The 25,970-nt window shown below is 41.7% G+C and overlaps 1 protein-coding gene across 4 annotated transcripts in view; it reads left to right on the forward strand.

Annotated features, from left to right (window-relative positions):
* The window catches only part of LOC109889701 (zinc finger protein aebp2), a 58,270-nt gene extending 41,918 nt beyond the window's left edge, over window positions 1-16,352 (forward strand). For all 4 annotated transcript variants that reach the window (XM_031823240.1, XM_020481321.2, XM_031823239.1 and 1 more), the window contains exons 6-9: window positions 3,882-3,949; window positions 12,922-13,035; window positions 14,774-14,803; window positions 14,905-16,352. In XM_031823240.1, coding sequence (XP_031679100.1) covers window positions 3,882-3,949; window positions 12,922-13,035; window positions 14,774-14,803; window positions 14,905-14,911 — 219 coding nt within the window. In that variant the 3' untranslated portion in view covers window positions 14,912-16,352. The remainder of the gene's footprint in view (window positions 1-3,881; window positions 3,950-12,921; window positions 13,036-14,773; window positions 14,804-14,904) is intronic.
* Window positions 16,353-25,970: the final 9,618 nt, after the last annotated feature.

Below are 25,970 nucleotides of genomic sequence, written 5' to 3' on the forward strand. Positions count from 1 at the left end.
ATGTGAAATGTCAGAATAATTGTAGAGAATTATTTATTTCAGCTTTTATTTATTTTATTACATTCCCAGTCGGTCAGAACTTTACATACACTCAATTAGTATTTGGTAGCATTGCCTTTACATTTTTTTTACTTGGGTCAAACATTTCGGGTAGCCTTCCACAACCTTCCCACAATAAGTTGGGGGAATTTTATCCCATTCCTCCTGACAGCTGGTGTAACTGAGTCAGGTTTGTAGACCTCCTTGCTCCCACACGCTTTTTCAGTTCTGCCCACAAAAGTTCTATAGGATTTTGGTCAGGGCTTTGTGATAGCCACTCCAATACCTTGACTTTGTTGTCCTTTAGCCATTTTGCCACAACTTTGGAAGTATGCTTGGGGTCATTGTCCATTTGGAAGACCCATTTGCGACCAAGCTTCAACTTCCTGACATATGTCTTGAGATGTTGCTTCAATATATCCACATAATCTTCCTGCCTCATGATGCCATCTATTTTGTGAAGTGCACCAATCCCTCCTGCAGCAAAGCACCCCCATAACATGATGCTGCCCTCCCCGTGCTTCACGGTTGGGATGGTGTTCTTCGGCTTGCAAGCCTCCCCCTTTTTCCTACAAATATAACGATGGTCATTATGGCCAAACAGTTCTATTTTTGTTTCATCAGACCAGAGGATGTTTCTCCAAAAAGTACAATCTTTGTCCCCATGTGCAGTTGCAAACCATAGTCTGGCTTTTTTATGGTGGTTTTGGAGCAAATCAAATCAAATTTATTTATATAGCCCTTCGTACATCAGCTGATATCTCAAAGTGCTGTACAGAAACCCAGCCTAAAACCCCAAACAGCAAGCAATGCAGGTGTAGAAGCACGGTGGCTAGGAAAAACTCCCTAGAAAGGCCAATACCTAGGAAGAAACCTAGAGAGGAACCAGGCTATGTGGGGTGGCCAGTCCTCTTCTGGCTGTGCCGGGTGGAGATTATAACAGAACATGGCCAAGATGTTCAAATGTTCATAAATGACCAGCATGGTCGAATAATAATAAGGCAGAACAGTTGAAACTAGAGCAGCAGCACAGTCAGGTGGAAGTTGAAACTGGAGCAGCAGCATGGCCAGGTGGACTGGGGACAGCAAGGAGTCATCATGTCAGGTAGTCCTGGGGCATGGTCCTAGGGCTCAGGTCCTCCGAGAGAGAGAAAGAAAGAGAGAAGGAGAGAATTAGAGAACGCACACTTAGATTCACACAGGACACCGAATAGGACAGGAGAAGTACTCCAGATATAACAAACTGACCCCAGCCCCCCGACACATAAACTACTGCAGCATAAATACTGGAGGCTGAGACAGGAGGGGTCAGGAGACACTGTGGCCCCATCCGAGGACACCCCCGGACAGGGCCAAACAGGAAGGATATAACCCCACCCACTTTGCCAAAGCACAGCCCCCACACCACTAGAGGGATATCTTCAACCACCAACTTACCATCCTGAGACAAGGCTGAGTATAGCCCACAAAGATCTCTGCCACGGCACAACCCAAGGGGGGGGCGCCAACCCAGACAGGATGACCACAACAGTGAATCAACCCACTCAGGTGACGCACCCCCTCCAGGGATGGCATGAGAGAGCCCCAGCAAGCCAGTGACTCAGCCCCTGTAATAGGGTTAGAGGCAGAGAATCCCGGTGGAAAGAGGGGAACAGGCCAGGCAGAGACAGCAAGGGCGGTTCGTTGCTCCAGAGCCTTTCCGTTCACCTTCCCACTCCTGGGCCAGACTACACTCAATCATATGACCCACTGAAGAGATGAGTCTTCAGTAAAGACTTAAAGGTTGAGACCGAGTTTGCGTCTCTGACATGGGTAGGCAGACCGTTCCATAAAAATGGAGCTCTATAGGAGAAAGCCCTGCCTCCAGCTGTTTTCTTAGAAATTCTAGGGACAATTAGGAGGCCTGCGTCTTGTGACCGTAGCGTACGTGTAGGTATGTACGGCAGGACCAAATCAGAGAGATAGGTAGGAGCAAGCCCATGTAATGCTTTGTAGGTTAGCAGTAAAACCTTGAAATCAGCCCTTGCTTTGACAGGAAGCCAGTGTAGAGAGGCTAGCACTGGAGTAATATGATCAAATTTTTTGGTTCTAGTCAGGATTCTAGCAGCCGTATTTAGCACTAACTGAAGTTTATTTAGTGCTTTGCAGTGGCTTCTTCCTTGCTGAGGGCCTTTCGGGTTATATCGATCGATTTAGGACTCGTTTTACTGTGGATATAGATACTTTTGTACCTGTTTCCTCCAGCATCTTCACAGGGTCCTTTGCTGTTGTTCTGGAATTTAATTGCACTTTTCCCACCAAAGTACGTTCATCTCTAGGAGACCGAACACGTCTCCTTCCTGAGCAGTATGACGGCTGCGTGGTCCCATGGTGTTTATAGTTGCGCATTGTTTGTACACTCTATTGGTCTACATTTTTTTTCTGAGGTCTTGGCTGATTTATTTTGATTTCCCCATGATGTCAAGCAAACAGCGTTTGAAGGTAGGCCTTGAAATACATCCACAGGTACACCTCCAATTGACTCAAATGATGTCAATTAGCCTATCAGAAGCTTCTAAAGCCATGGCATAATTTTCTGGAATTTTTAAATATGTTTAAAGGCACAGTCAACTTAGTGTATGTAAACTTCTGACCCACTGGAATTGTGATACAGTGAATTATAAGTGAAATATTCTGTCTGTAAACAATTGTTGGAAAAATTACTTGTCATGAGCAAAGTAGATGTTCTAACCGACTTGCCAAAACTATAGTTTGTTAACAAGAAATTTGTGGAGTGGTTGAAAAACGAGTTTTAATAACTTCAACCTATCAAAGTTACATTAAACGGGGTGAATGGAACATGATTGACGGTCATAGAATGTCATAGAATATTAATATTTGACTCTGCATATTTTCTTGTGCACTTTCCAGGGAGCAAGGTCATGAAGGAAGGGGGGGGTGTAACAGATGAGAGATGGTCTATGGTGGCCTTTATGGCCCCTTCATACAATGAAGCACATTCCAGCTCTTGTAACCCAATGGTAGGAAGGGTGACCCTGGTTCCTGTTTGAATGTGACATTTTAAAATGTCCTCCTCGTGGGCCCTCGTCAAACACCTGTCTTCCATGGCATGGGCTTGTGCCAAGTTGTGGTGTCTGGTTGGTAATATGCTTGGGTAGTATACCGTACACCAGGGTATTTGGAAATAGCCACAGGATGTTTTTTGTATACCATTAAAACTATTTATTTGAAGTTTTTATATACATTATAATATCTGTTGCTACTTTTTAAGTAAATATCTGCATTCAGCTGTGCAATATGTGACCCACCACTATGTAGCAAAATAAAAAAATACTGCAAAGTTGGTTAGGAGCCAGGAAACAGGCGACTATGTCTATTTGCACCATCTTGTCCATCTAAAGTGTCTTCAGAAAGAATTCACACCCCTTGACTTTTTCAAAATGTTGTAGTGTTACAGCATGAATTTCAAATGTTTAGATCACTGGCCTTTGTTCACACCCTCTTAATCCTTAGGGGTGAGTACGGCCAGAAACTTCTGTCTGTCTGGATTGTGGAATACCATGTGCTTCTTACTGTACTGTACATCACAGAAAGGGGAATGTAGAAGAGATTCCATTCCAAAATATAACTGTTATGTCTTCACTTCACTCATTCATCCCTATCAAACTATTAAAGACTTTCGACTTCCGTCTGTCTTTGCTCATCTTCTCCACTGTGCCCCAGCTCTGCTGAATGTCATTTATCTCAGTCAACATTTTGCTCCACCAGTGTTGTGTTTTGGTATTACTTTAATCATCTAATGAATATTACAGCATTCCTGACTCATCTTCTCCATTCACCAGGTGATAGCCAGGAGGAAAGAGGGCTCTGGGAAGGTAAAGGTGCTGCTCCACTGGACTCCAGAGGACATGTAAGTAGTATGGACTATCTTGGGCACCCCAAGACTCTGGAGTATTATGGTCTATTCAATTTGTCTTTGTGTAACCAGGATAGGTCACTTAGCAACAGCTCTGGCTGTTTGAGGGATCCATAAAAACATCACATTGAATAAATCAGAAAAATTCACAATAAAGCAACATAAGAAATTGGTTGATGGGCAGGCGATGGTGTTTGTATCTGTTGCTGATGTTTTTATGCATGTCTTTTCCATCCTCCTCCATAATAGGCAGGGATATCCTTGTCTCATCGCGCACTAGCAACTCCTGTACCGGGCGCAGTGCGCGCTAACCAGGTCGCCAGGTGTACGGTGTTTCCTCAGACACATTGGTGCGGCTGTCTATCGGTCTATCTATAGAGGAGAGTTGAGAGGGAGGAGATATCACTTACTGATGGGGTAGAAGTGAGAGAGGGTGGGCATATTAGATCGGCATAATCTTCAGTCCATTCTGGGAGTGTGAGTGGATCTATTACTCAACTGGAGTAATGTACCCTCACTGGATCTGTAGGGGATGGTGTTCGTGTCGCTTTCAGGGAAAAGTTTGACTTCGTTTGTTTCAAATCAAATTTTATTAGTCACTTGCGCCTGAATACAGCTTACCTACGAGCCTCTAACCAACAATGCAGAAGAAAAAAAACAGATATGAATAAGAAATAAAAGTAACAAGTAATTAAAGAGCAGCAGTAAAATAACAATAGTGAGACCAAATACAGGGGGGGTACCGGTACAGAGTCAATGTGCAGGGGCACCGGTTAGTTGAGGTAATATGTACATGAAGGTAGAGTTATTAAAGTGACTATGCATAGATGATAACAACAGAGAGTAGCAGCGGTGTAAAAGAGCAGGAGAGGTTGTGTGTCTGTGGGGTGGGGGGGGGGGGCAAAGCAAATAGTCTGGGTAGCCATTTGATCAGGAGTCTTATGGCTTGGGGGTAGAAGCTATTTAGAAGCCTCTTGAACCTAGACTTGGTGCTCCGGTCCCGGAGAGAACAGAACAGCAGAGAGAACAGTGACTAGGGTGGCTCGAGTATTTTTACAATTTTTAGGGCCTTCCTCTGACACCGCCTGGTATAGAGGTCCTGGATGGCAGGAAGCTTGGCCCCAGTGATGTACTGGACCGTTCGCACTACCCTCTGTAGTGACTTGCGGTTGAAGGCTGAGCAGTTGCCATACCAGGCAGTGATACAACTATGCTCTCGATGGTGCAGCTGTAGAACCTTTTGAGTATCTGAGGACCCATGGCAAATCTTTTCAGTCTCCTGAGGGGGAATAGGTTTTGCCCTCTTCACGACTGTCTTGGTGTGTTTGGACCATTCTAGTTTATTGGTCATGTGGACACAAAGGAACCTTAAGCTCTCAACCTGCTCCATTACTGCCCCGTCAATGAGAATGGGTGCGTGCTCGGTCCTCCTTTTCCTGTAGTCCACAATCATCTCCTTAGTCTTGGTTACGTTGAGGGATAGTTTTTTGTTCTGGCACCACCCGGCCAGGTCTCTGACCTCCTCCCTGAAGACTGTCTCGTCATTGTCGGTGATCTGGCCTACCACTGTTGTGTCGTCTGCAAACTTAATGATGGTGTTGGAGTCGTGCCTGGCCATGCAGTCATGGGTGAACATATGTGTTGCTACCTACCCTCACCACCTGGGGTGGAAGTCCAGGATCCAGTTGCAGATGGAGGTGTTTAGTCCCAGGATCCTTAGCTTAATGATGAGCTTTGAGTGTACTATGGTTTAGAATGCTGAGCTCTAGTCAATGAATAGCATTCTCACATAGGTGTTATTTTTGTCCAGATGGGAAAGGGCAGTGTGGAGTGCAATTGAGATTATAACGTATATCCCGCTAGCTGAATATCCATGTCATCATTCAGCCACGATTCCGTGAAACATAAGATGCCTCGTCTAATATATTGTCCAATGATTGCACATTGGGCGGGAAATATTGACGGTAACGGCAGCTTTCGCACTCGCCTTCTGCGGATCCTTACGAAGCATCCCACTCTGTGTCCTCTGTACCTGCATCTCTTCCTCTTGCAAATAACTGGGATGTTGGCCTTGTCGGGTGTTCGGAGAATGTCCTGTGCGTCCTGCTGTTTGAAGAAAAAATATTTGTCTAATCCGTGGTGAATGATTGCTGTCCTGATATCCAGAAGCTCTTGTTTGCCGTAAGATAAGGTTGCAGAAACATTATGTAAAAAAGAAGTTACAAATAATGAGAAAAAAAAACACATAAAACACGGTTTTCTTCCTGGGAAGGAGAGGAGGACCAAAATGCAGCGTGGTTATGGTTGAACATCTTTAATAAAGATGATAACGTGAACAATATACATATACAAAATAAGAAAACGTGGAAAAACTGAAACAGTCCTAACTGGTGCAAAACACAGAGACAGGAAACAACCACCCACAAAATACCCAAAGAATATGTCTGCCTAAATATGGTTCCCAATCAGAGACAATGACAAACACCTGCCTCTGAGAACCACTCTAGGCAACCATAGACTCACCTAGACAACTACACTGAACACAACCCCATAAATCGAATAAACCCCTAGACAGGACGAAACACAAATAAATCACCCATGTCACACCCTGGCCTAACCAAAATAATAAAGAAAACACCGAATACTAAGGCCAGGGCGTGACAGGTTGGCCGCCAGTAAAACTGCTGCCATTTCTTCCGGCGCCATCTTACATTTTACCACAGGTGGACTCCAATCAAGTTGTAGAAACATCTCAAGGATGGAAACTTAATTTTGGTATTGGTGTTTTTTATTTCTAATACATTTGTAAAAATGTCTAAAAACCTGTTTCGCTTCATTATTATGGGGTATTGTGTGTAGATTGATGAGGAAATCTATTGAATCAATTTTAGAATAAGCAACAAAATGTTGAAAAAGTCTAGGGGTCTGAATACCCTCATTTAGCCTCATTTATCCCTCATTTACTGAAGTGATTCCTTTATTTTAGGAGTTACCTGTAAAATGGGTGGAGAGGTATTGCTTAAGTCGCAACAAAATGAAAGGTAGCAATGATACAATTTTATGAGTACAACATCTAAAGACCTTTGCGTTATTAAAAGGACGTATTTGGGTGTTTTTGAAGCCTTTGTTCATGTTTTTTCAGAGGCCCCATATTACACAATAAGGATGAGTAATTGATTTGCTTTGGGTATGTTTCCTGAAAACAAGTGAAATAACAAAAAGTGTGTGGACCTTTCTATGACATTACATTCACATCAAAAATAGAGATTTGGTTGTAAAAAAATTACTTATCCTTTAAAATCCTGAATGGGCATCACCCAGCAGAGCTGGGGGAAGCATGTCAGCGATGCTAGCATGTCACAGAAATGGGTCCTCTGTCTCCAAGATTTCATGTCGAGCTATGTACGATTCACTTAGTATAAAGCTAGTTGTGTATTATTTGTCTTCGGGAACTGTCCAACTGGCAACAGCTCTGGTGGACATTCCCCAACCTTTGTTTTTACACTGCTGCTACTCACTGTTTATTATCTATGTATAGTCACTTTACCCCTACCTACATGTACAAATGACCTCAACTAACCTGTACCCCAGCACATTGACTCAGTGCCGGTAACCCCTGTTTATCGCCTCGTTACTGTTATGTAATTTTAGTGTTACTTTTATTTTATGAAGTAAATATTTTATTAACTCTATTTCTTGAACTGCATTGATGGTTAAGGGCTTGTAAGTAATCATCATCCTTATATAAATAGGCCCTTTTAATTTTGTCTGGCTTGCCATTCCAAATAAAATGGAAACATTTTTGCTCATATAATTTAAAAACAGGTTGCTAGGTGTAGGCAAGACCATAAGCAAACAGGTAAACCGGGATATGAATAAAGCGTAAATCAGGGTTATTTTTCCACAAATAGACTGGTATTTTCCTTTCCATGGTAGCAAAATCTTTTCATTTTTGCTAACTTTTTATACAAATGTATTGGATTGAGAATTTCTTTATTTCGGGATATGTTTACAGAGTATGTCCACATAACCGTCAGACCATTTTATTGGTCAACTACACGGTAATGTTAGTTGTATTTGTTAGTGATCCAATATGCAATATTGTACACATCACAATTTGGTTGTAATCCAGAGAGGTTAGAAAATGTATCTAGTCCTTCTATGAGGCTGTGGAGGGATCCAAATTGTGGGTTTAAAAGAAAACGACATCAATCATCAGCATACAATGACATCTTTGTTTTAAAGCCCTGGATTTCTAACCCCTTGATGTTATTTTTGGATATGAATTGAACAGCTAACATTTCGATGGCAATAATAGATAGATATGATATATAGATATATGATAGTGGATAACCTTGTTTTACTCTCCTCTTGACAGTTTAAAACTTTCAGAGAATTAGACATTATTTACTATTTTACACCTAGGTCAATGTCCTCCTGGAAGGACATTGACCTCATTCCGTCAGTAGAGAATGCCTGGCTATTCTTTAACTTTTTGGGGATAGGGGGCAGCATTTTCACTTTTGGATGAATAGCGTGCCTAGAATGAACTGCCTCCAACTCTGTCCCAGATGCTAATATATGCATATTATTATTAGTAGTATTGGATAGAAAACACTCTGAAGTTTTAAAAACTGTTTGAATGATGTCTGTGAGTATAACAGAACTCATATGGCAGGCAAAAATCTGAGAAAAAAATCCAACCAGGAAGTGGGACATCTGAGGTTTGTAGTTTTTCAACTCAGCCCCCATTGAAGATACAGGGTGATATTAGTTATGTTTCACTTCCCAATGCTTCCACTAGATGTCAATAGTATTTAGAACCTGTTTTGAGGATTCTACTGTAAAGGAGGGGCTCATAAGGCCTCTTTGGCACTCTGCCAGTGAGTGGTCTGGCAGAGTGCCACATCCTCGGTCTGGCGCGCTCACGTGAAAGGTAACTACGTTCCACTTCATTTGTACAGACAATGGATTTGTCCGGTTGGAACATTAATGAAGTTTTATGTTAAAAACATCCTAAAGATTGATTCCATACTTAGGTTGGCAAGGAACTTTTTGAACTGTTTGTCCGATGTTCAGGCGCGACCTGAACGCGCTTTTGGATTTGTTTACCAAACGCCCTAACAAAATAATATATTTGGACATAACTGATGGACATTATCGAACAAATCAAACATTTATGGTGGAACTGGGATTCCTAGGAGTGCATTCTGATGAAGATCATCAAAGGTAAGTGAATATTTAAAATGCTATTTCTGAGTAATGTTGACTCCCCAATATGGCAGGTATCTTTTTGGCTGCTTTGTTTTCTAAAGGCTGTACTCAGAATATTGCATGTTTTGCTTTCTCCGTAAGGTTTTTATAAATATCTGACACAGCGGTTGCATTAAGGAGAAGTTTATCTAAAGTTCCATGTATAATAGTCGTATCTTTATCCATGTTTATTATGAGAATTTCTGTAAATTGATGTGGCTCTCTGCAATATCACCGCATGTTTTAGAACTACTGAACATAACGCGCCAATGTAAACTCAGATTTGTTAATATAAATATGAACTTTATCAAACAAAACATGAAGTGTCATCTGATGAAGATCATCAAAGGTTAGTGATTAATTTTATCTCTATTTCTGCTTTTTGTGACTCCTCTCTTTGGCTGGAAAAAAATGGCTGTGTTTTTCTGTGGCTTGGTGGTAACAATCATTTGTGTTGCTTTCGCTGTAAATCCTTTTTGAAATCAGACACTGTGGCTGGATTAATGAGAATTTTATCTGTAAAATACTTGTATGCTTGAGGAATTTTAATTATGAGATTTATTTTGTTTTGAATTTGGCGCCCTGCACTTTCACGGACTTTCACTCCCAGTCCTAGACAGGTTAAGAGTGCTTTCCTCACCATCTTAAATAAGCATGCCCCATTAAAACAATTCAGAACTAAGAACAGACTGGAGTGAGCCCTTGGTTCACTCCAGACGTGACTGCCCTTGACCAGCACAAAAACATCCTGTGGCATACTGCATTAGCATTGAATATCCCCCGCGATATGCAACTTTTCAGGGAAGTTAGGAACCAATATACACAGACCTTTAGGAAAGAAAAAAATTGCTTTTTCAAACAGAAATTTGCATCTTGTAGCACAAACTTCAAAAGGTTCTGCGACACTGTAAAGTCCATGGAGAATAAGAGGCACCTCCTCCCAGCTGCCCACTGCACTGAGGCTAGGAAACACTGTCACCACCGAAAAATCCACAATAATTGAGAATTTCAATAAGTGTTTTTCTACGGCTGGCCGTGCTTCCACCTGGCTACCCCTACACCGGTCACCAGCTCTGCACCCCCCACAGCAACTTGCCCAAGCCTCTCCCATTTCTCCTTCAACCAAATCCAGATAGCTGATGTGCAGAAATTCTAAAAGAGGTGCAAAATCTGGACCCCTACAAATCAGCTCGGCTAGACAACCTAGACCCTCTCTTTCTAAAACTATCCACTGCAATTGTTGCAACCTCTCTTACTAGCCTGTTCAACCTCTCTTTCGTATTGTCTGAGATCCCTAAAGATTGGAAAGCTGCCGCGTTCATCCCCCTCTTCAAAGGAGGAGACACTCTAGACGCAAACTGTTACAGATCTGTTTCCGTCCTGCCCTGCCTTTCTAAAGTTTTCGAAAGCCAAGATAACAAACAGATCACCGACCATTTTGAATCCCACCGTACCTTCTCCGCTATGCAATCTGGTTTCCGAGGTGGTCATGCCACGCTCAAAGTACTAAACAATATCATAACCGCCATCAATAAAAGACAATACTTTGCAGCCGTCTTCAGCAACCTGGCCAAGGCTTTTGACTCTGTCAATTACCACATTCTTATCGGCAGACTCAACAGCCTTGGTTTCTCAAATGACTACCTCGCCTGGTTCACCTACTACTTCTCAGATAGAGTTCAGTTTGTCAAATCGGAGGGCCTGTTGTCTGGACCTGTGGCAGTCTCTATGGGGGTGCCATAGGGTTCAATTCTCGGGCTGACTCTTTTCTCTGTATACATCAATGATGCTGGTGATTCTCTGATCCACCTCTATGCAGACGGCACCGTTCTGTGTAATTCTGGCCCTCCTTTGGACACGGTGTCAACAAACCTCCAGACGAGCCTCAATGCCATAAAACACTCCTTCCGTGGCCTCCAACTGCTCTTAAATGCAAGTAAAACTAAATGCATGCTCTTCAACCGATCGCTGCCCGCACCCACCCGCCTGTCTAGCATCACTACTCTGGACGGTTCTGACTTAGAATATGTAGACAACTACAAATACCTAGGTGTCTGGTTAGACTGTAAACTCTCCTTCCAGACTCAGATTAAGCATCTCCAATCCAAAATGTAATCTAGAATCCGCTTCCTATTTCGCAACAAAGCATCCTTCACTCATGCTGCCAAACACACCCTTGTAAAACTGACTATCCTACCGATACTTGAATTCGGCGATGTCATTTACAAAATAGCCTCCAGTACCCTACTCAATAAATTGGATGCAGTCTATCAGAGTGCCATCCGTTTTGTCACCAAAGCCCCATATACTACCCACCACTGCGACCTGTATGCTCTCGCTGGCTGGCCCTCGCTTCATATTCGTCGCCAAACCCACTGGTTCCAGGTCATCTCTAAGTCTTCGCTAGGTAAAGTCCTGCCTTATCTCAGAACACTGGTCACCACAGCAGCACCCACCGGTAGCACGCGCTCCAGCAGGTATATTTCACTGACCATCCCCAAAGCCAACTCTTCGTTTGGCCACCTTTCCTTCCAGTTCTCTGCTGCCAATGACTGGAACGAATTGCAAAAATCACTGAAGCTGGAGTCTTATATCTCCCTCACTAACTTTAAGCATCAGCTGTCAGAGCCTGTACACAGCCCATCTGTAAATAGCCCATCCAACTACCTCATCCCATGTTGTTATTTATTTTTTATCCTTTGCACCCCAGTATCTCTACTTGCACATTAATCTTCTGCACATCTATCACTCCAGTGTTTAATTGCTAAATTGTCATTATTTCGCCACTATGGCCTATTCATTGCCTTACCTCCCTAATCTTACTACATTTGCACACACTGTATATAGATTTTTCTATTGTGTTATTGACTGTACGTTTGTTTATCCCATGTGTAACTCTGTGTTGTTTGTGTCACACTGCTTTGCTTTATCTTGGCCAGGTCGCAGTTGTCAATGAGAACTTTTTCTCAACTGGCCTGCCTGGTTAAATGAAGGTAAAATAAAACAATTAATGAAAATATATAAATATATCCAGTCATACTTTTTCAAAAGCCTTTTCAAAGTCAGCTATGAATACCAGGCGTGATTTCCCAGATGTTTCATAGTGTTCTAATGTTTCCAGTACTTGTCTTATATTATCTCCAATGTATCGTCCATGTAAAAACTGTCTCATTAGGATGAGTAATATCCGACAATACCTTTTAAATTCTATGCGCTATGCATTTTGCTAGAATTTTTGAATCACAACACTGAAATGTAAGAGGCCTCCAATTTTTTTAAAGGACTGGATCTTTATATTTCCCACTTGTATCCTGTTTCAGTAAAAATGAATCATAAGGTTTGGTATACCTCCACTGGTATGCCATCCAGTCCTGGACTTTTCCCAGACTTAAAGGCTTTAATTGCATCAAGAAGTTCCTCCTCTGTAATTTGGCCTTCACACAAGTCTTTCTGTATAGCTGTTCATTTGACATTATTTATAGAAAGAAAATCCGTACATTTATCTTCGGTTAGTGGAGATCCCCCATCGTCTCTCGCCAACTCTCCCTTCCCCTCTGCTCCGCCATCTTTCTCATTCTCCTCTTACCTGCTTACCATCTATCACCCCTTCTCCCCTCTCTCTCTTTTTCTCCGACCACATGTTCTAACAAAGCCCATGCTCTAACCACATGTTCTGTGTCTCTCTCCCTCTGTGTTTGTGTGTCGTCCTGCAGCCTGCCTGATGTTTGGGTGAACGAGACGGAGCGTTCTCAGCTGAAGACAAAAGTGGTTCACTTATCCCAGCTACCACAAGACACCGCTATGCTACTAGACCCCAACATCTACAGGTCAGTGTGCGTGCGTTGATCAATAAGTTGTGATCACAATAAAATCTGGATGCCCCCAAAATAAAGTACACTACATGGCCAAAAGCATGTGGACTCCCCTCCAATTGAGTGGATTTGGCTATTTCAGCCACACCCGTTGCTGACAGGTGTATAAAACCGAACACACAGCCATTCAATCTCCATAGACAAACATTGGCAGTAGAATGGCCCGTACGTAAGAGCTCAGTGACTTTCAACGGGGCACCGTCATCGGATGCCAACTTTCCAACAAGTCAGTTTGTCAAATCTCTGCCCTGCTAGAGCTGTTCCGGTCAACTGTAAGGGCTGTTATTGTGAAGTGGAAACATCTAAGAGCAACAACGGCTCAGCCGCAAAGTGGTAGGACACACAAGCTCACAGAACGGGACCGCGAGTGCTGAAGCGAACAGCGCGTAAAAATCGTCTGTCCTCAGTTGCAACACGCACTACAGAGTTCCAAACTGCCTCTGGAAGCAACTTCAACACAAGAACTGTTCGTCGGGAGCATCATGAAATTGGTTTCCATAGCCGAGCAGCCGTACACAAGCCTAAGATCACCATGCGCGTACTACTTTTGGTCATGTAGTGCCTTAATACCATAAGCTCTGAGTGGCCATAGAGAGGCCCCTGTCCGTGATCTGTGCCATCTCTCTGCACGTTACTGCTACCCACCAGGTGGCGCCAACCCTTAATTTCCCTTCTAGCAAACCAGGCCGCGAAGAAACACTGAGCCTCTTCACATTCACACCACTCACCAAGACCAAAATGATGTCAAGCCCAAAAAAAAGAGAAGTGGTTATGAAACTGCCATTTCCCATGTGAGATGTGTGTTCTCTGTGTATGTGAAGAGGCAGGTGTCCTATGCTCATAATTGCTGTCCCAGCCTTCTCCAATGCTATTGGCTGCAGTGAAAGCTGGAGAGGAATATGAGGTGAGGTATAAGCACACTGCCATTAGAACTAAGGGCAAGGTTCACCATGATAATGCATGGTCAAGTGGCTTTAGCTAAGACCTGAAGGCACTATAGCCCCCTCAGAGTGACCAGGCTAGCAGCTTGAATCCCCCTCATAGTATCCATTATATTAAGATTTCTGCAGCACTGTGCAGGGCAGGGCTATCCTTCACTGCGGTGTACTTCCATAGCCACGGCAAGGTAATGGAAAATAAGGTTAGGTTTATGACCTGCCATAAAAGACTGAAAATTATTACTGAAACAATGTGCGTAAAATAACAAAACGGTCATAAATTAGGAAATATATGGCACGCAACAGAGGCACGGCTCCAGTCCTGTCCCAGCAATTTTAGGGAGAGTGGGGGCAGGTACTGATGATTTTAGCTTTGCATGATGGCGCAACAGAAAAAAAAGACTTCCGGCCAATGGATGTAAAGGACTTTATAATCCAGTTTACCCCACCCGTTGTCGTCTGACTGTCTTTATCAGGCACATTCATACTATCTGACACACACACACACACACACACACACTCTCCCCCCTCCCCCCTCTGTCTCTGTCTGTCTGTGTCTCTCTCTCTCTCTTTCGTGTGTATGGCTCACTTGGTAGAGCATGGCACTTGCAAAACCGCCGTTGTTGGTTCGATTCCCACAGGAGTCCAGTATGAAAATGTATGCACTCTACTGTAAGTCGCTCTGGACCCATTATGGGTCTGCAAAATGACTAAAATGTAAATGTCTTCACATACGCTCTGTTATGTCTCCTTAGAGCGTTACCACAGAAGCAGCTGAAGCGAAGGTAAGCATTACATGTCAAGAGCTGATCCTTTCATTGTCCCTACAGTCTGAACTACTGGTGAGGTCATATCTACAATCTCACATCTTTTTCCTTATTTGCAGTCTGTAAGGAGTCTTCTGTGGACAGAGGACTACAGAAGGGAAGAACTCCTGTTCTTAGGATGTGGGTCTATATGGGAGCCTCTACGTCTGTCGTTCCTTGAAAGGAGGAGACTAGCAGAAGGGACCCTGGACAGAGGAGAGATGTTATATCCTTTTTCTGGGTAGAGTAGAGAATGTTTCCTCTTTCCACTGCATCAGTCTGCAGTGAAGTGGGTTAACCATTTAAAATGGTTCTGTTCTTTAAAAGGTAATGAATGTTTTATATTAAGTGCTAAACTTTAAAAGAAAAACATGTATAAATGATTTTAAGTGTACTACTAAAACTATGGTTTGGTTGTTATACACAACTGCGTAAAGAAATAGTTTAATTGTGTAGAAAGTAACATAACATTTTTTGTAGACATTGTTCATCTTGTAAATATTTTTTGCAGATTTGTTATTTTTATACCATGAAATACTGTAGTTTATTGTGAATTTTTTATTTTTAAGCATAATGTGTAATTATTGTTTCAAAGTGAAAACTCTTTTTGTAACCTATTATTGTTGAAATTATGTCAAATTAAATCATCAATCCATATAATGTTCATGTTGTCTCCGATTTAAAATTAAGATAATATTAAGATAAAGATTAAGAAAAAATGGGGATAATGGTAATGATGACTTGTATAGGCAACCCATTATTGCATGACAGTGTTTATTCTTGGGCTCTCTTGCTGTTGTCAACAATTTGATAGTGTCTATCTTCACTAGTTACCACAGCCACAAAGTCATAAACCCTGGCCATTTCTACAATTGATCTCCTTACAATTTGATTTTAAACCTAACCTTAACCACACTGCTACCCTTATACCCAACCCTAACTTTAAATTAAGACCAAAAACCCCATTTTTGTTTTCATTAAGTTTTAAGATATAGCCTATTTAGACTTTGTGGCTGTGGTAACTAATTGAAACCGATCGATACAAACGTGTACATTGAAGCATGACCTCTAACCTTCTAGCACCTGTGACCACTAACTACATTAGTGTTAACTAGAACTCCTGAACCCCAAGGCATGGTTAATTCATGAGTATGGTAATACATTTTTGTTATCATTATAGACTATTTACCATGTGTATGTATACAGTTCAACATTCAATATGAGGACTTGTGAATTTCAATTTCACTCTGTTGAAAGTGGAATATATCACCAATAAAACAAAGACAGAAAGGTAAAAGGATCTTGTTGAACAGCACTAACTATTATTGCTGTGTGTGTGTGGTAGGAAGAGAATGATCACATAGTGAAATCTAGTTCAGAATTTATGAGTTAGTCTAGGATTTAAAATAATTTCTGTCTTCTTCTTGGGAACATCATGGTTTTGATATTTTAAGGACACCGCTGTCATGGCTGGCTGTTCCTTTCTAGGAAAAGCCTTGTTGGGTAGACACGCACAAACAAACACACATTACTGCAAACTATTTTACATCCGGGGTAAATCAAACATGATTTACACCTTGTTTATGGAAAAGTGTTTCTATCTGTATTTCAATGTTGCAACTTGCTGAAAATTGTCCAGTGTTCATATCATCTCGAATAAACAGTACTGCAAAAAAAATTAACTTACAGAGTGCATCAAACATGATTTAGACCTTGTTTTTGGAAAAGTGTTTATTTCTGTACTTCCTGGTTGCAACTTGCTGAAAATTGTCCACAGTGTTCCTATCATCGAGTTTAACTTTTATGGCTGCAGGGGCAGTATTGAGTAGTTTGGATGAAAAGGTGCCCATATCAAACGGCCTGCTCCTCAGTCATAGTTGCTAATATTTGCATAGTATTATTAGTATTGGATAGAAAACACTCTGAAGTTTCTAAAACTATTTGAATGATGTCTGTGAGTATAACATAACTCATATTGGCAGGCAAAATCCTGAGTTGAAATCAAAACAGGAAGTCAGAAATCTGAGCTTGTATGTATTCACATATGAAATCCCCAATGAAATCCCCTTGAGATATGAATGATGTTCCACTGCCCAGGGGTTCCACTAGATGTCAACCATCAATAGAAATTATAATGAGGCTTTTATATTGTTGTGGGAGTGAATGAGAGCAGAATATATCAGCTGTCCATCAAGCAGCCATTTTGTGATCCCACTTTTTCCTCATGGTAGTCACTTGCATTCCATTGCTCACGAAGACTAGAAAGAATACTCCGGTTGGAACTTTATTGAAGCTATATGTTAAAAACATCCTAATGATTGATTCTGTACTTAGTTTGAAATGTTTCTTCGACCGGTAATATCACTTTTTGAAGTGAGAGCTTTTCTTTGACATCTTTTGGGAGAAATGACTGACTTACAGTTCATGAGGGTTGCCTAATCACACATATGAAGTTTTGAAAAGATCTGACCTTTTTAACCCTTCGAAACAGCACCTATGACACCATTTTAAGGCACTTCCGGTTTACACAGGAAGCTGAAAGTGAACACATCCTCCTTGGGGTAGATATAGAATTTATAGAATTTTGAGTTTTAAGTCTTTACTGACTTATTTACAGAGGGTTTAGTAAGTGTGTGTTATTTCAGAAAATCACAGAAATCTCACAGATCTCCAAAGCACACTAAAAGGTTTTGAATGATATGACCGCTGCAACTGGATTTGTAACTGTAAAAAAAACACACCTATTTTTGAACATCACCAATTTGACATTGTACGATTTCTCTTAAATGACGGTAGATAAATGGCTGGTTCTTTTTTTTATTGACACTGTAGGTTCCTTTACTTTGACGTGAAGCGGAAAAATTATTGCTCTATTTTCATTTTGGACCTTTAAACCCAGAAAAATGGCCATAACTCAAAAACCGTTGAGGCCTAGACGCCATCTTTTTTCGGGGCCAACTGCCCATTATGCCAAACCTATGCTCACCAAATTTCGTCTTCAAAGTCTTTTCCGTTTAGGAGATAAGGCCACGTCGTGATTCGTGATGTTTTGTACATTTGCAATATGACTCCATTCGCCCTCTTGTGGGAGTTACCGGGACAGCGGAAAAATGACCAAAATTTTAATATTTTATCAAACGGAAACTGAATGTCCGAGAGAGTTCGTTTGATGACTTCCTGGAAGATCCGGCCCGACGCCGTCCGCGAAACGATTTCGGACGTCTAGTAAGGGACCGTACATTTGCAATATGGACTTTCTCACTAACCATATGGCAATCGTCAAAATGTTCCCTTAAGGTATGAAAGGGCAGGGTGCCATATTCAAAAGAACAGAAATCTCATAAGTAAAATTCCTCAAACATACGATATGTATCTTATATCGTTTTCAAGGTTGTCTTGTTGTTAATCCCACCACAGTGTCCGATTTCAAATTTCAAATAGGATTTACAGGGAAAGCACCACAAACGATTGTTAGGTCACCAACAACTCCCTAAAATACACAGCCAATTTTACCAGCCAGAGAGGGAGAGAAAAAAGCACAAAAATATTAAATTAATCACTAGCCTTTGATAATCTTCATCAGATGACACTCAACCACACAATACATGTATGTTGTGTTTGATAAAGGTCATATTTATATAAAAAAATCTGAGTTTGCATTGGTGCATTACATTCACTAGTTCCAAAAACATCCAGTGATTTTGCATAGCCACATCGATTCAACAGAAATACTCATCATAAATGTAGGGAATATTTAGCATATACACATGGAATTATAGATATACCTCTCCTTAATGCAACCGCTGTGTCAGATTTCAAAAAAACTTTACGGAACAATAAAACCATGCAATAATCTGAGACGTAGCTCAGAATAATACTCGCATAGCCGCCATGTTGGAGTCAACTTAACCATAAATGACATGCTAAATATTCCCTTACCTTTGATCTTCATCAGAAAGTCTCCCAGGAATGCTTGATTTGTTCGATAATTTCCATTATTTTATGTCCAATTAGCTACGTTTAGCGCGTTTGGTACACCTCTCCAAACGCTAGAGCTGGTGACAGTTCAAGCATTCCTGACAGTTTCTTTGGACAAAAACTTCAAAAGTTAAATTACAGGTCGAAGAAACATTTCAAACTAACTACGGAATCAATCATTAGGATGTTTTTAACATATAGCTTCAATAAAGTTCCAACCGGAGAATTGCTTTGTGTCTAGAGGATGAACGGAACGCAGGAAGATATCATGTGCTTTGCGCGTGACCTGGAACTGGCACTCTGCCAGTAGTCTGATGCATTCTGTTCTTAGTCAGCTCCACTTTAGGGCAGAAGCTTCATTCAAATTTCTAAAGACTGTTGAAATCTAGTGGAAGCCCTAGGAAGTCAATCTTCATTCATATCTAATAGGGATTTCAAAAGGAATGGTTTGAAAATATACCAGCCTCAGATTTCTCACTTCCTGTTTGGATTCCTTCTCAGGTTTTTGCCTGCCATATGAGTTCTGTTATACTCACAGACATCATTCAAACAGTTTCAGAAACTTCAGAGTGTTTTCTATCCAATACTAAAAATAAATGCAAATATTAGCAAATGAGACTTAGGAGCAGGCTGTTTCCTCTGGGCACCTTTCATCCAAGCTACTCAATAGTGCCCCTGCAGCCATAAGAAGTTGATGGATGGTCCCCGTAGAGATGTACCTCGGACTCAGGATGCATGCCAAACAAGACTAGACGATTAGACTATAGCTGGTGTGTGTGTGTGTGCTCAGCAGTGGTCATTGTACAGTAAGATCTTAATTTGATTAACCTTTTGTTGCTGAGAGATTCCTGTGTCGCAGGAAATGCAGATGAGCTTTGTGATTTACAGAAATTCACCGAAAAATCGCACTAACACACAGTTATATTAGCAGTATTCCAATTTTAATGTAGTCTCATTTCGACCAGCTAATAACCTGACCACCGATCAAGCAACTTTGTGGACTAAACGTTCAAATCCTGTTGCTGCAGGATTATTTTTCTGCGACAATACCTGTATTGCATCTGTACACACGACCCTTTGACAGTCAGCAGCTCAGCCCAGTAGCACTTGACAACAGAAAAGCCATGATGAGAAAATGTTTTGTTTCTTCAGGTGAATGAAGCTAATAACTGCAGGTGTAGAGAACAAATCAAATGTATTTATATAGCCCTTCTTACATCAGCTGATTTCTCAAAGTGCTGTACAGAAACCCAGCCTAAAACCCCAAACAGCAAGCAATGCAGGTGTAGAAGCATGGTGGCTAGAAAGGCCAAAGCCTAGGAAGAAACCTAGAGGAACCAGGCTATGAGGGGTGGCCAGTCCTCTTCTGGCTGTGCTGGGTGGAGATTATAACAGAACATGGCTAAGATGTTCAAATGTTCATAAATGACCAGCATGATCAAACACTAATAATCACAGTAGTTGTCAAGGGTGCAACAAGTCAGCACCTCAAGAGTCAGTTGGCTTTTCATAACTGATCATTGAGAGTATCTCTACCGCTCCTGCTGTCTCTAGAGATTTGAAAACAGCAGGTCTGGGACAGATAGCACGTCGGGTGAACAGGTCAGGGTTCCATAGCCTCAAGCAGAACAGTTGAAACTGGAGCAGCAGCATGGCCAGGTGGACTGGGGACAGCAAGGAGTCATCATGCCAGGTAGTCCTGAGGCATGGTCCTAGGGCTCAGGTCCTCCGAGAGAGAGAATTGGAGAGAGAGCATACTTAAATTCACACAGGACACCGGATAAGACAGGAGAAATACTCCAGATATAACCGACTGACCCTAGCCCCCTGACACATAAACTACTGCAGCATGAATAGGCTGAGACAGGAGGGGTCAGGAGACACTGTGGCCCCATTCGATGACACCCCCGGACAGGGCCAAACAAGCAGGATATAACACCACCCACTTTGCCAAAGCACAGCCCCCACACCACTAGAGGGATATCTTCAACCGCCAACTTACCATCATGAGACAAGGCCAAGTATAGCCCACAAAGATCTCCGCCAAGGCACAACCCAAGGGGGGCGCCAACCCAGACAGGAAGACCACGTCAGTGACTCAACCCACTCACCCCTCCTAGGAACGGAATAGAAGAGCATCACTAAGCCCCCTGTAATAGGGTTGAGAATCCCAGTGGAGAGAGGGGAACCGGCCAGGCAGAGACAGCAAGGGCGGTTCGTTGTTCCAGAGCCTTTCCGTTCACCTTCACACTCCTGGGCCAGACTACACTCAATCATAGGACCTACTGAAGAGATGAGTCTTCAATAAAGACAAAGGTTGAGGCCAAGTCTGCGTCTCTCACATGGGTAGGCAGACCATTCCATAAAAATTGAACTCTATAGGAGAAAGCCCTGCCTCCAGATGTTTGCTTTAAAAAATCTAGGGACAATTAGGAGGCCTTCTTGTGACCGTAGCGTACATGTAGGTATGTACGGCAGGACCAAATTGGAAAGATAGGTAGGAGCAAGCCCATGTAATGCTTTATAGGTTAGCAGTAAAACCTTGAAATCAGCCCTTGCCTTAACAGGAAGCCAATGTAGGGAGGCTAGCATTGGAGTAATATGATACATTTTTGGGGCTCTAGTCAGGATTCTAGCAGCGTGTTTAGCACTAACTGAAGTTTATTTAGTGCTTTATCTGGGTAGCCGGAAAGTAGAGCATTGCAGTTGTCCAACCTATAAGTAACAAAAGCATGGATTAATTTTTCTGCATCATTTTTGGAAAGAAAGTTTCAGATTTTTGCAATGTTATGTAGATGGGATAAAAAGCTGTCCTTGAAACAGTCCTGATATGTTTGTCAAAAGAGAGATCAAGGTCCAGAGTAACGCCGAGGTCCTTCACAGTTTTATTTGAGATGACTGTACACGATTCAACAGAAGATCTCTTTGTTTCTTGGGACCTAGAACAAGCATCTCTGTTTTGTCCGAGTTTAAAAGTAGAATGATTGCAGCCATCCACTTCCTTATGTCTGAAACACAGGCTTCTAGCGAGGGCAATTTTGGGGCTTCACCATGTTTCATTAAAATGTACAGCTGTGTGTCATCCGCATTGCAGTGAAAATTAACATTATGTTTTTCGAATGACATCCACAAGAGGTCAAATATATAGTGAAAACAATAGTGGTCCTGGGAGACAAGATAACCAGAGGCAATTAAGCACAGCTGACGGTACTAAGAGAGTATGGAGAAAGGGGAAAAAACTATCTCTGGAAGATGGCCACCGAGACAGAGGAGCTATCCATGAAGAACCACTAAGACGGTGACAATCCCGTGACTTTTGTTGTAGTTTAAAGATGATCGTATTGTGTTCCTGTTTGATCTGGAGAATATGTATCTTTTTTCCTTGGGAGATTTTCATTGATTATGTTGGAGTGTTTGTGTTGACCAAATGCCCTCAATAGAGAACTGTGTTGTATCAAGAAAACTCCTGACTCGTTTATTCCACCTTTCCGCTTTAGAGTGACGCCCAATTACTTGATCCGCTCACACTGCATAGATTTCATGACTAGAAGCTCAAAAGATGAAAACGTCTTTTTTTTGATCATTTGAAATTTGCTATTGTAAATTTTAGCAACACCTCCGCCTTTGCGGAATGCACGGGGGATATGGTCACTAGTGTAACCAGGAGGTTAGGCCTCATTTAACACAGTAAATTCGTTAGGCTTAAGCCATGTTTCAGTCAGGACAATCACATCAAGATTATGATCAGTGATTAGTTCATTGACTATAACTGCCTTTGAAGTGAGGGATCTAACATTAAGTAGCCCTATTTTGAGATGTGAGGTAACATGATCTCTTTCAATAATGGCAGGAATGGAGGAGGTCTTTATTCTAATGAGATTGCTAAGGTGAACACTACAATGTTGAGTTTTGCCCAACCTAGGTCAAGGCACAGACATGGTCTCAAGCTGAGCTGACTATACTGACTGTGCTAGTGGCAGACTCCACTAAGCTAGCAGGCTGGCTAACAGCCTGCTGCCCGTCCTGCACCCTATTTCATTGTGGAGCTAGGGGCGTTAGAGCCCTGTCTATGTTCATAGATAAGATGAGAGCACCCTTCCAGCTAGCTAGTCCGGCAATCCTCAACAGGCCAGGCTTGGTCCTGTTTGTTTGTGAGTCCCAGAAAGAGGGCCAATTATCTACAAATGTTGTCTTTTGGGAGGGGCAGAAAACAGTTTTCAACCAGTGATTGAGTTGTGAGACTCTGCTGTAGAGCTCATCACTCCCCCTAACTGGGAGGGGGCAAGAGACAATTACTCGATGCCGACACATCGAGTAATGCAACAGTAAGGTTGCACAGCTTTTGAACAGATCAAAAGTAGTGCACTTTATAGGCAATAGGGTAAGGTTGCATCCTACATGGCACCCTATGCCTATATTTATTTATTTCACCTTTATTTAACCAGGTAGGCAAGTTGAAAACAAGTTCTCATTTACATTTGCGACCTGGATATATAGATCTATCTGGTCAAAAGCTGTGCACTGTGTAGGTAATAAGGTGCCATTTGGGACGCACACTAAGGGAATAATCATGGGGGGCATGTCATTATTCCACAGTGCACATGAGCCATACTGTGTGTGTGTACGCATGACTGTGAGCGTGTGTGTGTGTGTGTGTGTACCTGTGTGTATGATAATCTTTCCATCTCCTTAGCAACCCCCTCCCTTGACTCCTCTCCCCTCTAAGGAATGTAATAATAACCAGGGCCCATTTCTCCTGATGAAATGTGTTTTTTTGTAAAAGGAGTTCAATGTATCCCTGCTGCTGCCAAGGCAATCAGGATCACTCTCAGGAGCTGGGAGAAGGGACAAGGAGCCTTGAATCCATCCATACCCAAGCTTGTAGCGTCATACAGCCTCGAGTCTTCTTGGGTAATCGTTGCCAAAGGTGCTTCAACAATCTCCCGAGTAAAAGGTGTGTGTGTACTGTGTGATTCTTTAATCAGTTTGGCTCATTGGACAGGTCAGAGTCTATGTTTGAGAGGTTTTTGACAATACACTCTAGATGTATGTGTTCCAGAGTAGAGAGTGTTGTAGAGTAGAGAGACCCACGGGTAGTTACTTTAATTGAGTACTGGCTGTGGAAGGTGCAAATTAGCTGAAAAATATCTGATTTCTCAATGCACACTCTCAATGTTCATCTCAAAGTGCACCAAAATTCATGCCTCGTTCGGGACGTGAGCGTCCCACCTCTCAACAGCCAGGGAAACTGCAGGGCGCCAAATTCAAAACAACAAATCCCATTATTAAAATTCCTCAAACATTTAAGTATTTTAAACCATTTTAAAGATAAACTTCTTGTTAATCCAACCACAGTGTCTGATTTCAAAAACGCTTTTCGGCGAAAGCACAACATATCATTATGTTAGGTCAGCAACTAGTCACAGAAAGCATTCAGCCATTTTCCAACCAAAGAGTGGAGTCACAAAAAGCAGAAATATAGATCAAATTAATCACTAACCTCATCAGATGACACTCATAGGACTTCATGTTACACAATACATGTATGTTTTGTTTGGTAAAGTTCATATTTATATCCAAAAATCTAACTTTACATTGGCGTGTTACGTTCAGTAGTTCCAAAACATCCGGTGATTTTGCAGAGAGCCACATCAATTCACAGAAATATTCATAATAAATATTGATAAAAGATACAACTATTATGCACGGAATTATAGATACACTTCTCCTTAATGCAACCACTGTCAGAATTCAAAAAAACTTTACCGAAAAAGCACACCATGTACAGCACTCAGAGCCCATACATATATCCGCCATGTTGTGGAGTCAACAGTCAGAATAGCATTATAAATATTCACTTACCTTTGATGATCTTCATCAGAATACACTCCCAGGAATCCCAGTCCCACAATAAATGTTTGTGTTGTTCGACAATGTCCATCATTTATGTCAAAATAGCTCCTTTTGATAGCGCGTTCAGTCCAGTAATCCACATTCATGAAGCGCGTTCACTAGTTTCAGACAAAAAGTAAAAAACAGTTCCGTTACAGTACGTAGAAACATGTCAAACGATGTTATAGAAACAATCTTTAGGATGTTTTTAACATAAATCTTCAATAATGTTCCAACCGGAGAATTCCTTTGTCTTCAGAAATGAAGCGGAACGCAGCTACCTTTCACGTGAACGCGCAAGACTGAGCTTGTGGCTGCTGGCAGACCTCTGACTCATTCCCCTCTCATTCCCCCCTCCTTTATAGTAGAAGCATCAAAGAAAGTTTCCAAAGTCTGTTGACATCTAGTGGAAGCCTCAGGAAGTGCAAAATGACCAATATCCCACTGTGTGTTCGATAGGGACAAAAACTACAAACCTCAGATTTCCCACTTCCTGGTTGGATTTTTTCTCAGGTTTTTGCCTGCCATATGAGTTCCATTATACTCACAGACATCATTCAAACAGTTTTAGAATCTTCAGAGTGTTTTCTATCCAAAATCATCCAAAATTCCCAATACTGCCCCCTACCCCAAAGAAGTTGCCCCCTACCCCAAAGAAAGCATACCGTACAAATATTAGCTCAGCAGACAAATCATTATAAACAGTAACCAGCCAAGTAGAAGAGTTACAGAAATAGTCAGAAATAGAGATAAAAGGAATCACTTACCTATGATGATCGTCATATGTTTGCACTCAGAAGACATTCATTTATTCAATAAATGTTACTTTTGTTCGATAAAGTCTCTCTTTATATCCAAAAACCTTTGTTCACGCGTTTTCATTAGTAATCCACAGGCTCAAACGCAGTCGCAACAGGCAGACAAAAAAATCCAATTGTATCCGTAAAGTTCATAGAAACATGTAAAACAATGTTTATATTCAATTCTCAGGTTGTTTTTAGCCTAAATATTCGATAATATTTCAACCGGACAATAACGTCGTAAATATAAAAGTTAAACAAGAAAGGCACTCTCTCGGTCGCCGCATGAAAAAGCTCTGTGACACTCATTCAGACTGCTCTTACTCCCTCATTTTTCAGAATACAAGCCTGAAACAATTTCTAAAGACTGTTGACATCTAGTGGAACGCATAGGAACTCCAATTTGAGTCCTAAGTCAATTGATACTGTAATGGCATTGAATAGAAAACTACAACAACAAAACACATTTCCTGAAT

This window comes from Oncorhynchus kisutch, linkage group LG4, assembly GCF_002021735.2.
Source record: "Oncorhynchus kisutch isolate 150728-3 linkage group LG4, Okis_V2, whole genome shotgun sequence".
In the NCBI taxonomy this organism is placed as follows: domain Eukaryota; kingdom Metazoa; phylum Chordata; class Actinopteri; order Salmoniformes; family Salmonidae; genus Oncorhynchus; species Oncorhynchus kisutch.